The following is a 13,806-nucleotide window of genomic DNA, read 5'->3' on the forward strand; positions in this document are numbered from 1 at the left end:
AAATAATGTTTTAAGCTAGTAAATGTGTTAAAAAAAATATTCTAGGTTTAAAAATAAAATAACATCAGTGAAAAACACTTTTTCTGTTTTCTCTACAAGTGACCATGTCTGTTATACTTCACATTTTGTGAAACCTTCAGTATTTTTTTTTCCTCTTAAGAATACACTATTTTTTTTACAATGTCCCCAAATGCTGACAATATGTATATGGAAGTATAAAATTTGCATATTGGCTTACATCTTATTACTGCACTTATTTTTTTAAAATTTTAATTGGCTTTCAATACATCACATCCTCTTTATCAAATGCCTATGAGTGGGGGAAGACACTTTGTGACCTATAGAAAAACATATGGACAAGGTTTTTCCCGATCAGAAACCTCATGTAATATTATCATCGCTTTTTCCCATTATGTCTTCAAAACATTCACTCTCTATAGTTTTATCTTACAACTTTTCAACAACACGGGCATACCCGAACACAGCACCGGACTTCAGCAGAAAGCCCGTTTTCGGCGTTCAGGCCCAAACAGTCACTGTCAGGTACGAACAATTTCTGTTCGTGTTCGCTCATCTCTAACCAAGTGATGTTAAGAGAGAAATTTGGTGTTGCAGCCTTGATTTAGAAATCTATTTAAAATTAGAAATGATCAGACATGATTTTGAAGGCAACAACATAAATAGGAAAAACATGACAGTACTGGTTGTTAATAAGTCAGGACATTGACTTAAGATGACCATCTGATCTCAAAAACTGGAAAAGGATAGTCTACTATTCAGCAGGTTCTGAGGTTGTTGACATTTTCAGCACAAAAAAATAAAGTCTCATAGTGGAAAATTTCTAAAAGCCTATGAGCTTGAGCTATAATACTACACAAGAACACATAAATGACAGATCTGCATCTAAATATTTTTACATAATATAAAAGTGATATATCCAATCAACCTATCCAATGTGAAATCATTTGTTACTAGAGAAGAATTGTCCTGCTAACAGATCGTTTAGCCAATTACCCCCCACACAAGAACTTTCGGCTTGGCCAAACTTTCATGTGTTTTCAAAGGGCGAATTAATAAAAAAGAAAAAAAAAAAAAAAGTGTTGGGCATTAAAATACAAACTTCTGACCTTTATCTTACCAGACATTATCTGCCGGGAAACAGTTCTCAGGGTCTCCTACTTCCTCAACTGTCGAGAGGTTTGGCCGCCATTAGTGAAATTTGGATGAAGACCTCAATTCACTGAGGGCGTTATCTCTAGTACCAGCAAGCAGTCATGGGTAATTTCATTACTGTGCACATTTACAGCCATTCTAAATAAAAATAAAAATCTCTACCTTGATCTTACGTACTTAAAGGGAACATGTCAAGGTTTTTGTCCCCAAACCTCACAGTTCTCTTGCTACAGTTTTCAAAGGTGTCCATAGGTAACACAGTTTATGTGTCACTTTGTTAAGAATGAAGTTTATTGCCCACTAGCGCAGTAAGCTTACCTCCCCTAAAAACACTAGATAGCGGTCATTCATCAGGCGGCTATCTCATCTGACTCTCCCAAACGCAGGAGCACTAATTTCACTGAGCATTCCTGTGTTTCCTAAGGACCTGTGCACACATTGCGGTTTTGACACATTTTTTCTGCACAGACTTGACACAAAACCTGAAGGATTTCTTAGTACCAGCAAAGTGAATGAGATTCCCGAAGTCTCATGCATATGTTGCTGATTTCTAACTTACTGATTTAATTCCACAGCATGTCAATTTCCCCAACACTATTGCTGTAATTTCACTCCTACTAATAAATGGAAAAAACACATAAAAAAACATTACCAGCACATCAAAAACACATCCAAAACGCATGCTGCATTTTTTCTGCCAAACCATCAGTATTTATTTCAGTTCTTCAATACAAAAAGTGAATCTCATATAGTATATAGAGTCATTACAGAGTGATCTATCGATTTATCTCAGTAAATTAGAATACTTTAAAATAATTTTTCAAACTGGTGTTATAAAATCCGAAATGTTGGCCTACTGAAATGTATGTTCAGTAAATGCCCTCAATACTTGGTCGGGGCTCCTTTGACATCGATTACTGCATCAATGCGGTGTGGCATAGAAGCGATCAGCCTGTGGTGCTGCTGAGGTGTTATGGAAGCCCAGGTTGCTTTGATAGCAGCCTTCAGCTCGTCTGCATTGTTGGGGCTGGTGTCTCTCATCTTCCTCTATTCTCTATGGGGTTAAGGTCTGGCGAGTTTGCTGGCCAATCAAGCACAGTGATACTGCTGGAAAATGAAATTTCCATCTCCAAAAAGCTTGTTGGCAGAGGGAAACATGAAGTGCTCTATAATTTCCTCGTAGACAGCTGTGCTGACTTGGTCTTGATAAAACACAGTGGACCTACATCAGCAGATGACATGGCTCCCCAAACCATCACTGATTGTGGAAACTTCACACTAGACCTCAAGCAGCTTGAATTGTGGCCTCTCCACTCTTCCGCCAGACTCTGGGACCTTGATTTCCAAATGAAATGCAAAATTTACTTTAATCTGAAACAACACCTTGGACCACTGAGCAACAGTCCAGTTCTTTTTCTCCTTGGCCCCCAGGTAAGACGCTTCTGGCGTTGTCTGTTGGTCATGAGTGGTTTGACACAAGGAATGCGAGACTTGTAGGCCATGTTCTGGATACATCTGTGTGTGGTGGCTCTTGAAGCAATGACTCCAGTAGCAGTCCACTCCTTGTGAATCTCCCAATTTTTGAATGGTCTTTTCTTAAAAATCCTTTCAAGGCTGCGGTTATCCCGGTTGCTTGTGCACCTTTTTCTACCACACTTTTTGCTTCCACTAAACTTTCCATTAATATGCTTGTAAACTGCACTGTGTGAACAGCCAGCTTCTTTAGCAATGACCATTTGTGGCTTACCCTCCTTGTGGTGTGTGTCATTGACTGCCTTCTGGACATCTGTCAAGTCAGCAGTCTTCCTCATGATTGTGGAGCCTACTGAAACCGACTAAAGCTGGAGTCACACATAGCGACTTACCAGCGATCCCGACAACGATATCAACGTGTCAGGATCGCTGGTAAGTCACTATGTGATCGCTGGTGAGCTGTTAAACAGACAGCTTCACCAGCGATCAGCACAGCGATGCCGAGCGCCCGGCATCGCTGTGTTCGTTAGCGCTGATGCCATATCCCTGTAAAAAAATAGAATTAAAATAAAAAATATTGTTATTCTCACCTTCCGACGTCCCGCGCAGCCATCCTGCCTCTCTCCATGCTCCGGTCCCAGTAATCCTTTGCGGCAGCGCGACGTCTCGCGGTCATTCGTGCAAAGGATCACTGGGACCGGGAGCGTGGAGAGTGGCAGGATGGCTGCGCGGGACGTCGGAAGGTGAGAATAACAATATTTTTTAGTTTTTTTATTATTTTTTACAACTGATCGCTGGTCTCCCGCCTGTCACACGCAGCGATGCGTGCTGGCCAGTGGGAGACCAGCGACGAAAAATATGTTCAGAGGTTTCTTGCAGCGATCAGCGATACCGACAGGGGGGCCGGTCGCTGATCGCTGTCACACACAGCGATCTCGCTGGTGAGATCGCTGTTGTGTCACAAAAGTTGTGACTCAGCAGCGATCTCGCTAGCGAGATTGATATGTGTGACTCCCGCTTTAGGGACCTTTTTAAATGCTTAGGAAGCCTTTGCAGGTGTTTTTTTGTTAATTATTCTAATTTACTGAGATAATGACTTTTGGGTTTTCATTGGCTGTAAACCATAATCATCAACATTTTCAGAAATAAACACTTGAAATAGATCACTCTGTAATGACTCCATATAATATATGAGATTCATTTTTGTATTGAAGAACTGAAAAAAATTAACTTTTTGATGATATTCTAATTTTGTGAGAAACACCTGTAATACATTCTCCAACAGCAGCTAGAGTTTGGTCTTTCCCCAGGGACAAGGCACATCAGTGGAGACACATTCAGGGGCTCATTTGGATGTATACTGATACTATCTTTACACCAAATCCCCTGACCTCTAAACATAAAGATATGGTTCTGCTTATTCTGTAAAGCCCCCTTCACACATAACGAGATCGCTAGCGATATCGCTAAAGCGTCATTGATTTTGAGACGCAGCAGCGATATTGGTAGCGATCTCGCTACATATGACAATTACCTCCGACCGCCCCCCCCCCGCTGGATATCGCTGATCGCGCGAGATCAGCCTGGTCCATTTCTTGTCGTCGGCTTCCTGCTGGCGCCGACGAGCGACTCATAGACGCGGGAGGAAATCGTCACCAGAGCTGCCGTCTGACAGGTAAGTAACGACCGCCGCTATGTCGCTGGTGAGATCTGCCTGTTTGGCAGCTCACTAGCGATCATTTAGCGATGCACCAGCGATCCTGACGGGTCGTATCGTTGTCGGGATCGCTGGTGCATCGCTAAATGTAACGGGACCTTAACTGTCTACACAACAAAGCTGAAAAATGAGAAACATGGATCAGAATCAGCTAACTGGCTGTGGCCAAATTGCCAGTTTATTAAAAACAGAAATATTTTCTTTGTTTTGTTGTTGATATTTTGATGAAAAAAAAATGTACAAGAAAACAAGTTTTATTATAAAAGGTTTAAGTCAAATACTGTTATTTCTTTATGCTACTTTTTAATGAATGGGATTGTAAAGCAGAAACATTAAGGCTGTGTGCCCACGATGCGATTTTTAAGCGTTTTTGCTGCGATTTTCGGCGCGAAAACGTTTAAAAAAAAAAACTCGTACAGAACGCCCCCCATGCATTCCTATGGCATTCCGCACATGCTGTGCTTTTTTCCGCGGCGGAATCGCATAGTGGAAAAAAACACAGCATGCTCATTCTTTTTGCGGAATCGCAAAGAATTGCCGCAATTCCACACCCATTGGAATGCATGAGAACCGCTTACTTCCCGCATGTGGCTATGCCCACCATGCATACAGTTAAGCGTCTCATGTGCGGATGGTACCCACGGTGTGGAGGAGAGGAGACTGTCCTCCAGGCCCTGGGTACCATACCCCTGTAAAAAAAAAAAAATAAAAAATAAAAAAATCGGGGTATATTTACCTTCCGGCGTCACGCGCTGCATTCCCGGCCTCAGCGTTCCCAGTAATGCCTTGCGGCAAGGACCTGTGATGACGCAGTCTCGCGTAGTTCTGGCGGTCTCGTGAGATCACTATAGCAACGCGAGACCAACGTCATCACAGGTCTTGCAAGGCATCGCTGGGAACGGGAGCGTCGCTGAGGCTGTGCGGGACGTCGGAAGGTAAATATACCCCGATTTTTAATTTTTTTAATCATTTTTAACATTCTATCTTTTACTATTGATGCCGCATAGGCAGCCTCAATAGTAAAAAGCTGGTCACACTGGTCAAACACTATGTTTGACGAGTGTGACCAACCTGTCAATCACTTTCCAAGCGATGCTTCAAATCGCTTGTAAAGTGCTTGAATTTCGCACGTGAAAATCGCGAACATAATCGCGGTAAAATCGCACGGAAAAAAACGCGCGTTTTCTGGGAAGGAGTCCGGTTTTGAGTGTCCGGTTTAAAACGCTACGTGGGCGCATAGCCTGTGTCCCTGTAAATATAAACATTATTTGAAGGCTTTTATTTTTGGAAGTGATGAGAAATAAGAAAGAGTGAGAAAAAATAACGCACATGTTAGATCATCCATAAAGTATGTAAGGCGCACAGAATGAACTGTTGATCAATGTATAATAAATTGTTACTGATGTATCCTGCAATTACATGTCTCCAGATCATACTTTTTATTGACTAAAGTTGGATTTGCTTTTGATCCTCCTCATACATGAGACCCATTGTATCTGGTAAGTGGATGCTCCGTAATAGTTTAGTCTTTTATGACTACGCATTATTTATGTGGATCAGCAAAAGGAAATGGAAGAAAAAACATAAAATAAAGGAAGCTCTATAGTCAGTCTTCAAGACGACACAGAGGAATAATTGCAACTGATAAATATATCACTGTACTCCTTAGACAAGTGCTATGGCTGTAGATCAAATTTTCATGCCTTTTGTTGAGTGTCTATGACTTGTACATTGTACTGTTGCTCTTCTTAGCTCATCTGGAAAGTCCATTAATTAAGCAGCAGCGATCAGTAATAATTAACATAGTGTTCTGGATGTGTAGGCATTGTAATCTTCACTTTACAGAGATCTTTCTTCAGTCACGTATCTATACTCATCACTGTTGATATGATTCAAGAAATTCTACAACACAATATGAAGAACAGCTGACAGCAACCAAAAATTATTAGATTTGTTCTCAGAACTGGGATAATTTAATAATACAAAATACTTACTATACTCAATATTAAAACAGAGTTTAGGCAAAGAAGCTCAGATTCCCAAACATTTACCTTTTCGTCCATGAGCAATTCTTTATCATTGAAATTATTATAACTGTATAAGCACATTCACACAGGTTACATACAAATGAGGAGATACAAATGCCTGAACCAAACAGGTCCCTGTTCAGACTAGGAAAGTCCCTAACCTGACCTTGATTTGTCTCTACTCGGCTGCAGAGGTTAACACCCTAAGTATGCGTAATGTCGACTTAGGGTACCGTTACACTTAGCGATGCACCAGCGATCCCGACAACAATATGGATCGCTGGTGCATCGCTAAGTGGTCGCTAGTGAGCTGCCACACAGGCAGATCTCACCAGCGACATAGCAGGGGTCGGGGGTCGCTACTTACCTGTCAGACGCGGCGATCCTGACGTCCTCCCGCCCACCTCCACGCATCGCTCGTCGGCGCCACAGGAAGCTGACGACGAGAAATGATCCAGGATGTTCTCGCGCGACCAGCGATGAGCAGCGGGGGAGCCAGTCGGTGGTAAGTATCAGACATAGCGATATCGCTAGCAATGTCGCTGCTACGTCACAAAATCGGTGACGTTACAGCGATATTGCTAGCGATATCGCTATGTGTAACGGGGGCTTTACCCTGAATGTTCTGAACTGCACCAGCTTTATAAACAACGTGCAACACTAAAACAACAAGAACTATAAGGTGGAATACACAAAAATCTGTGGAAAAGGCACAGGCATAAGAACGTGTTCACACAGAAAAACAGGAAAGAAGGAATAAAATAATAAGCACACAACAAACGGAATATTTGGAAAACCTCCTAGACCGCAAACGTTAAAAAGATAAGGGTACTGGGGAGGAAGACACACAGACAAACCGTAGGAAATTCAACAGAAATTAACCAGGTAAAATAATCAATCCCCAGCTGAGGAGATGAATCTCCAAACACCATGTGTCTTGAAATATAGCTAGCAAAGATGCAAGCGCAAGGTGGGTATAAATAGTCCCTCCTAAGAAGTGATAGGACTGAACTAAATTGGGAAGTGAGAGACACCTGAATAGAAAAACTCAAGAAAAAGGAAAGCAAAGACAAGTGAACCATCAGCAGTTGGACAGAAACCAAACTGGCAGTGGCACAGCAGAAAAGGAAACCAACGATGCAGCAAGAGATCACCGGATCGAGTCCTGAAACCAAGGCATGAGAAGAATACATTATTGGGAAAGCAAATATATAATTTCTTATTAATATCTGGCATGCCAGATTTTGTAAAATGACAACTTGGATATTATTAATCAGAATAAACAGAAGTGGAAATTTATGAAGACTAGTGTTTCATATACCAGTCTTGAATTAAAAGTGCACTAAAGATGTGCCAAATCCATTAACAAGAGCCAAATAAATGTGGCACGGCTTTGGGCTGTCTTTAGATTCTGTTATGATTGAGTCACCGCAGGAGGCAAAAACAGAAATGCTAGCTAAGTCCAGAAAACCAGAGAAGTTGGCAGCTATCGGATTGCAGACCCCTGAACCTATCAACACAACTAGCAGTAGCCGTGGGGGGTTCCTACGATGCCCTAGACCCCTCGATCACAGCCGGAGAATTAAATAGGCCTAAAGAAAGAAAGGGGAAATCTAAACTGCCCCAGAGCAGACCCCAAAGCAATAGGCAGCCCCCAACATATAATGACGGTGAAGCAAGATGAAAATACTAACACAGACAGAAAGATAGACAGAGCAAAGAGGGGCCCAAGCTAACTACATAGGAAAGGACAGGAAGGCTGCTGTCTGCAATCCATGAAAAACCCTATGAAAATAAGAGCCAACAAACTGACAGTGAAAAAGGCCCTGAAGATGCTAGGCTTCAAAAAGCTATGTCAGCACTTAGAAATATACTGAAGACAGAGCTACAGGCAAAAGGAGATTCAGCTCACCCCAGCAGGGGATGGCAGAATACTGAAAAGCAAGGAAAACAAAAAACAAAACAAAAAGGCTAACAGCCAAAACAGAAAACTTCGCTTTAGGAGCAGGAATCAGACTGGTGTCCTAGAAGTCCACAGAGAAATCACCCGCAGGGCAGAAGGGCGTCGGCAGCCTTATATCCAGTCTGTGACTCCACTCAGCCAGTCATCCTCATTAGACTCAGGTGCCTGATAATCAGGCTCATTACCTTCCTTCACCAGAATAGGGAGTTCACCAGAATCCAGTGCCGAAGGGGAAAATGAACTCACAACAAGATTCCAGCTACGAAGTACCACAGTTTTCTGGTGCATATTATAGTAAATGGTTTAATCTAACCTTCTTTTGTGCAAAGATGCACAGATTTTTAAAGGAAACAGGAAAAAGTAACAAGAATATTGCACAAATACCCCTCAAATGTTGCATTTTTTACACCATTAAACTAACAGAGGGAGTGATAAATTCCACGTTTATGTTCATGCTTCTAAATAGGGACTTATCATTCCTCATTTTTCATAGAATGTATAGATAGACTAGAGAGATAGATAAAGGTGTCTCTCAAAAAATTAGAATATCACCAAAAAGTTAATTGCAGTTCTTAAATACAAAAAGTGAAACTCATATTATATAGAGTCATTACAGAGTGATCTATTTCAAGTGTTTATTTCTGTTAATGCTGAGGATTATGGCTTACAGCCAACGAAAACCCAAAAGTCATTATCTCATAAATTAGAATAATTACCAAAAAACAAATATAAAGGTTTCCAAAGTGTTTAAAAAGGTCCCTGACTGTTTCAGTAGGCTCCTCAATCATGGGGAAGACTGCTGAAGTGACAGATGTCCAGGAGGCAGTCATTGACACACTCAACAAGGAGGATAAGCCACAAAAGGTCATTGCTAAAGAAGATGGCTGATCAGAGTGCTGTATCCAAGCATATTAATGGAAAGTTAAGTGGAAGGAAAAAGTGTTGCAGAAAAAGGTGCCCAAGCAACCTGGATAACTGCAGCCTTGAAAGGATTGTTAAGAAAAAGCCATTCAAAATTTGAGGGCGATTCACAAGGAGCGGACTGCTGCTGGAGTCATTGCTTCAAGAACCACCACACACAGACGTATCCAGGACATGGGCTACAAGTGTCGCATTCCTTGTGTCAAGCCACTCATGACCAACAGACAACGCCAGGAGCGTCTTACCTGGGCCAAGGAGAAAAAGAACTGGACTGTTGCTCAGTGGTCCAAGGTGTTTATTTCAAATGAAAGTAAATTTTGCATTTCATTTGGAAAGGTCTGGAGGAAGAGTGGAGAGGCACACAATCCAAGCTGCTTGAGGTCTAGTGTGAAGTTTCCACAATCAGTGATGGTTTGTGCAGCCATGTCATCTGCTGGTGTAGGTCCACTGTGTTTTATCAAGACCAAAGTCAGCGCAGCCGTCTACCAGGAAATTTTAGAGCACTTCATGCTTCCCTCTGCGGACAAGCTTTTGGAGATGGAAATTTCATTCTCCAGTAGGACTTGGGACCTGTCCACACTGCCAAAAGTACGAATATCTGGCTTAAAAACAACAGTATCACTGTTCTTGATTGGCCAGCAAACTCGTCAGACCTTAACCCCATACAGAATCTATGGGGTATTGTCAAAAGGAAAATGAGAGACACCAGACCCAATAATGCAGACGAGCTGAAGGCTGCTATCAAAACAACCTGGGCTTCCATAACACCTCAGCAGTGCAACAGACTGATGTAAGGTTTCCGGATGTTGCATAGTGCCTGTTTTGCCCTCATCAAAGATGGAGTCTGGTACTTCGCCCTGTCCTGTCAGTCCTGTTATTTAAGTCTGGGTCAGGAAAGACTCCTTGCCTGAGCATTTTGTTGCTGGTGGCTTCTGAGCTTCCTCCTGACTCACTTCTGGAGTTCTTACTCCTGCTCCTTTACTCTGTGCTCTGCCTCATCATTTCCAGCTGCCTTCAGTCTCCGATGCTGCTTCCTGATCCTGGCTGTGCTTACCTACTAACCAGACTTCTAAAGAGTGGAGTTACACATCTCTGCAATTTACTGAGATAATGACTTTTGGATTTTCATTGGCTGTAAGCCATAATCATCAATATTAACAGAAATAAACACTTGAAATAGATCACTCTGTGTGCAATGACTCTATATAATAAATTAATTTTTTGATGATATTCTAATTTTGTGAGAGTTGTGGAGTTGGGTGAGTGTTTGACAGGCAGTGAAGGTGACCACTCTGAATTTGCAAGGAGATGGTGTAAGGCTAGTTTCACACTAGCGTTTGGAGGCGCAGCCCACGCTCGGCGTGAAGCTCCGCCTATGGGCGCATGACGCTGCATGCGACCTGCGTACCCTATATTTAGCATTGGGTACGCAGGCCGTGCGCAGGTATGCTTTTGCCGGCACATGCGTGCACTTGACGCTGCGCCGGGCGCACCAAAACGCAACACCGTGCGTTTGGCGCTGGTCGGCGCAGCGTGAAAAGGATGCATGCGCCGGCAAAAGTAAACCTGCGCATGGCCTGCGTACCCAATGCTAAATATAGGGTACGCAGGTCGCATGCAGCGTCATGCGCCCATAGGCGGAGCTGAGCGGAGGAGGCGCGGCAGGGGGCGGAGCTTCACGCCAAGCATGCGCTGCGCCTTCAAACGCTAGTGTGAAACTAGCCTAAGAGTTGTTAACTATGAGTGGTTTATAGGCGCAAATAGCTGGAAAGAGGACTCAAAAATGTATGTAAGGCCTATATAATGATACAAAAAAATAAATAAAAAAATGCTGTATCTGGATTATCAAATTGGATATATTCCTTTCCAATTAGTCAATAAATAAAAGCTGCACAGGTAAACAAGGATAACCAAACAAGTCCATAAAAATAGGCATTTTGAGTGGAGATACATTGAATTGCACTGTTAGGAATACGCCAATACATAAATAATATTAAGATGATCTGGTTAATTTACTTAAAGGGAATCTGTCACCCTTTTTTTCCCTATGAGCTGCCGGCATTGACATCAGGGGCTTATCTACAGCATTCTGTAGTGCTGTAGATAAGCCCCCGATGTAACCTGAAAGATAAAAAACACGCTAGATTATACTCACCGGAGAGGGCAGTCCGGTCCGATGGGTGTCGCGGTCTGGTCCGGCGCCTCCCATCTTCATACGATGCTGTCCTCTTCTTCCCTTCCTGTAGTGGCTCTGGCGCAGGCGCACTGCTCTGCCCTGTTGAGGGCAGAGCAGAATACTGCAGTGCGCAGGCGCCAGACCTCTCCCGACGCCCGCGCACTGCAGGACTCTGCTCTGCCCTCAACAGGGCAGAGCAGTGCGCCTGCGCCAGAGCCACTACAGGAAGAGAAGAAGAGGACGGCATCGTATGAAGATGGGAGGCGCCGGACCAGACCGCGACACCCATCGGACCGGACTGCCCTCTCCGGTGAGTATAATCTAGCGTGTTTTTTCTTATCTTTCAGGTTACATCGGGGGCTTATCTACAGAATGCTGTAGATAAGCCCCTGATGTCAATGACAGCAGCTCACAGGCCAAAAAAAGGGTGACAGATTCCCTTTAAGTGATGGGGCTGAACTACAACAGCAAAGACAGCTCATGGACAAGAAGGGTATTTTTTCTGGAAAAAACATACACTTTTCTAACTTTCCACATTTTTTTTAAGCTAGAATTACATTTTCTTCAATGCTTCATCTGGGTCTGTTTTTATGTCTCCATTTAAATAAACTGTAAAGAAAACCTCAGAATCACAGCAGAACCTCAAGTCAATTCAGCTTCAGAGATATCAATCTGTCCTATTAGGAAGCGAAATAAATTATAAATTAATTTCACCCACCTTGGTGAAAATGAAAGTGAGAACAGGAACATTGGAGAAACGACAAAAATACAAACCATAAAGAGGGAATGGTTCTGCAGATAGTGGCCACAAATACTCTCTCCTCTATCCCTCCTGACTGATACATCTCTAGTTTTGCATTTTGCAAAACTAGAGGTCCATACAGGCACCCAGGGGGCCATACAAATACTGAGTCACATTATGATTTGTTGTGATGAAATTAATCTAAAATGGATCAGACTGTGAGCTCATTTTTTTAACTTCGATATTCAGGGTGATTTGCAAGCCAACCATTAAAGGGGTTGTCCAGTACTAAGACAACCCCTTCTTAAACTAAATTTTCAGCCCCGATAAAATAATAAAGCATATACTTACTTCCCGTGCCAGCTCCATTTCAGCAGAATCGGCACTCGCGGCTGTGATGCGGTGGAATGACTTGTGATGCCCGATGCCCAAAAAGAGCTGGCGTCACTGTATTCGCCTTCGGACAAACTAAACATGAAGAGGCTTCCTCTTTATTCAGTTTGTCTGAAGGTGGAGACAGTGACGCCAGTGCTGATTGGGTGCCAGCGTCATGTGCCACAACACTGCACCACAGCCTCGGGTAGAGCGAGTGCGGAGACCGCGGGAACGGCACCTGCACTGGTGGTGAATATATGCTTTATTATTTTATCGGGGCCAAACATTTAGTTTAAGAGGGGGTTGTCCTAGTAGTGGGCAACCCCTTTAAATCGTTGATGATTTTGTTCACTGACCATTGATATGTAATATTGTTCTCAATGGATTACACAATTTATTTTCGTAACGATACTCAACATGAATTCGTCACTCAAAGAGATCCAATGTGTAAGTTAAGTGTCCCCTAAATAGTTTTGGCATCATGTATATAGATTAGGTATTTATTCACCTTTTATATTGCAATATTTAATATCTGTTAGTATTCAGTGTAGACTCCAAGTTAATTAAATATTTTCATTCAATTAACAAGATGACACTTATTGATTAAAAAATCCACTCTTCTGTCATTCTGTCTTACATTTGGTAGGAACACCTAGGCGGCTGATTTAATTGAATAAATTAAAATGGCTACAAACAGAAGATTTACTAAATTGGATATTAAAAGGGAAAGTGATATAAGTCCACTAATGAATAAAACAAAAAGAAAAATGCACTGAATGAAGCTTGGTTTACATTCTGTAAATATCAACTAGAATAAATACACCACTTTATTTCTTCAAGACTCTTGCTGCATTATGTCCGCTACGGAGAGCAGCTGTACACGTTAATTTGAGGTTCAGTGCAATGTCAATTGAGTCTTAAAATGAGAACACAACAGCTGCACAACAATACCTGGGCTTCGCGAAAAAGTGTAGCCAAGAAGCCATTCAAAACTTAAAACAGTGATTTTAGATTTAGTTCACAGAAAGTCAAACTAAAAAGAAAAAGAAATAAAAAACTAAAAAAAAAAAAAATGGTGTTTACCTATGTATAGGGCTTGGTTCACCTGAAGAAAAGGTGCCTTCTGAACTCCGCTTTTCCCATAAAATACCTTTTAAATTAGTATTGTCCGGCGTTAACCCTGGAAACAAGAGACAGGATCATTTTTTTTAAAAACAATGTTTACAATAGGTAAATGAT

The 13,806-nt window shown here is 42.2% G+C and overlaps 1 protein-coding gene across 6 annotated transcripts in view; it reads right to left on the reverse strand.

Moving 5' to 3' along the window:
• KIZ (kizuna centrosomal protein) overlaps positions 1-13,806 on the reverse strand; it is a 205,321-nt gene that overhangs the window by 40,339 nt on the left and 151,176 nt on the right. For 5 of the 6 annotated variants that reach the window (XM_073557407.1, XM_073557406.1, XM_073557408.1 and 2 more), the window contains one exon: positions 13,651-13,747. The exons of the other annotated variant lie outside the window; for it this stretch is intronic. In XM_073557407.1, coding sequence (XP_073413508.1) covers positions 13,651-13,747 — 97 coding nt within the window. The remainder of the gene's footprint in view (positions 1-13,650; positions 13,748-13,806) is intronic. 6 annotated transcript variants of the gene reach the window in all.

Source organism: Dendrobates tinctorius, unplaced genomic scaffold, assembly GCF_039654945.1.
Source record: "Dendrobates tinctorius isolate UK_male_01 unplaced genomic scaffold, ASM3965494v1 ptg000250l, whole genome shotgun sequence".
NCBI lineage: Eukaryota > Metazoa > Chordata > Amphibia > Anura > Dendrobatidae > Dendrobates > Dendrobates tinctorius.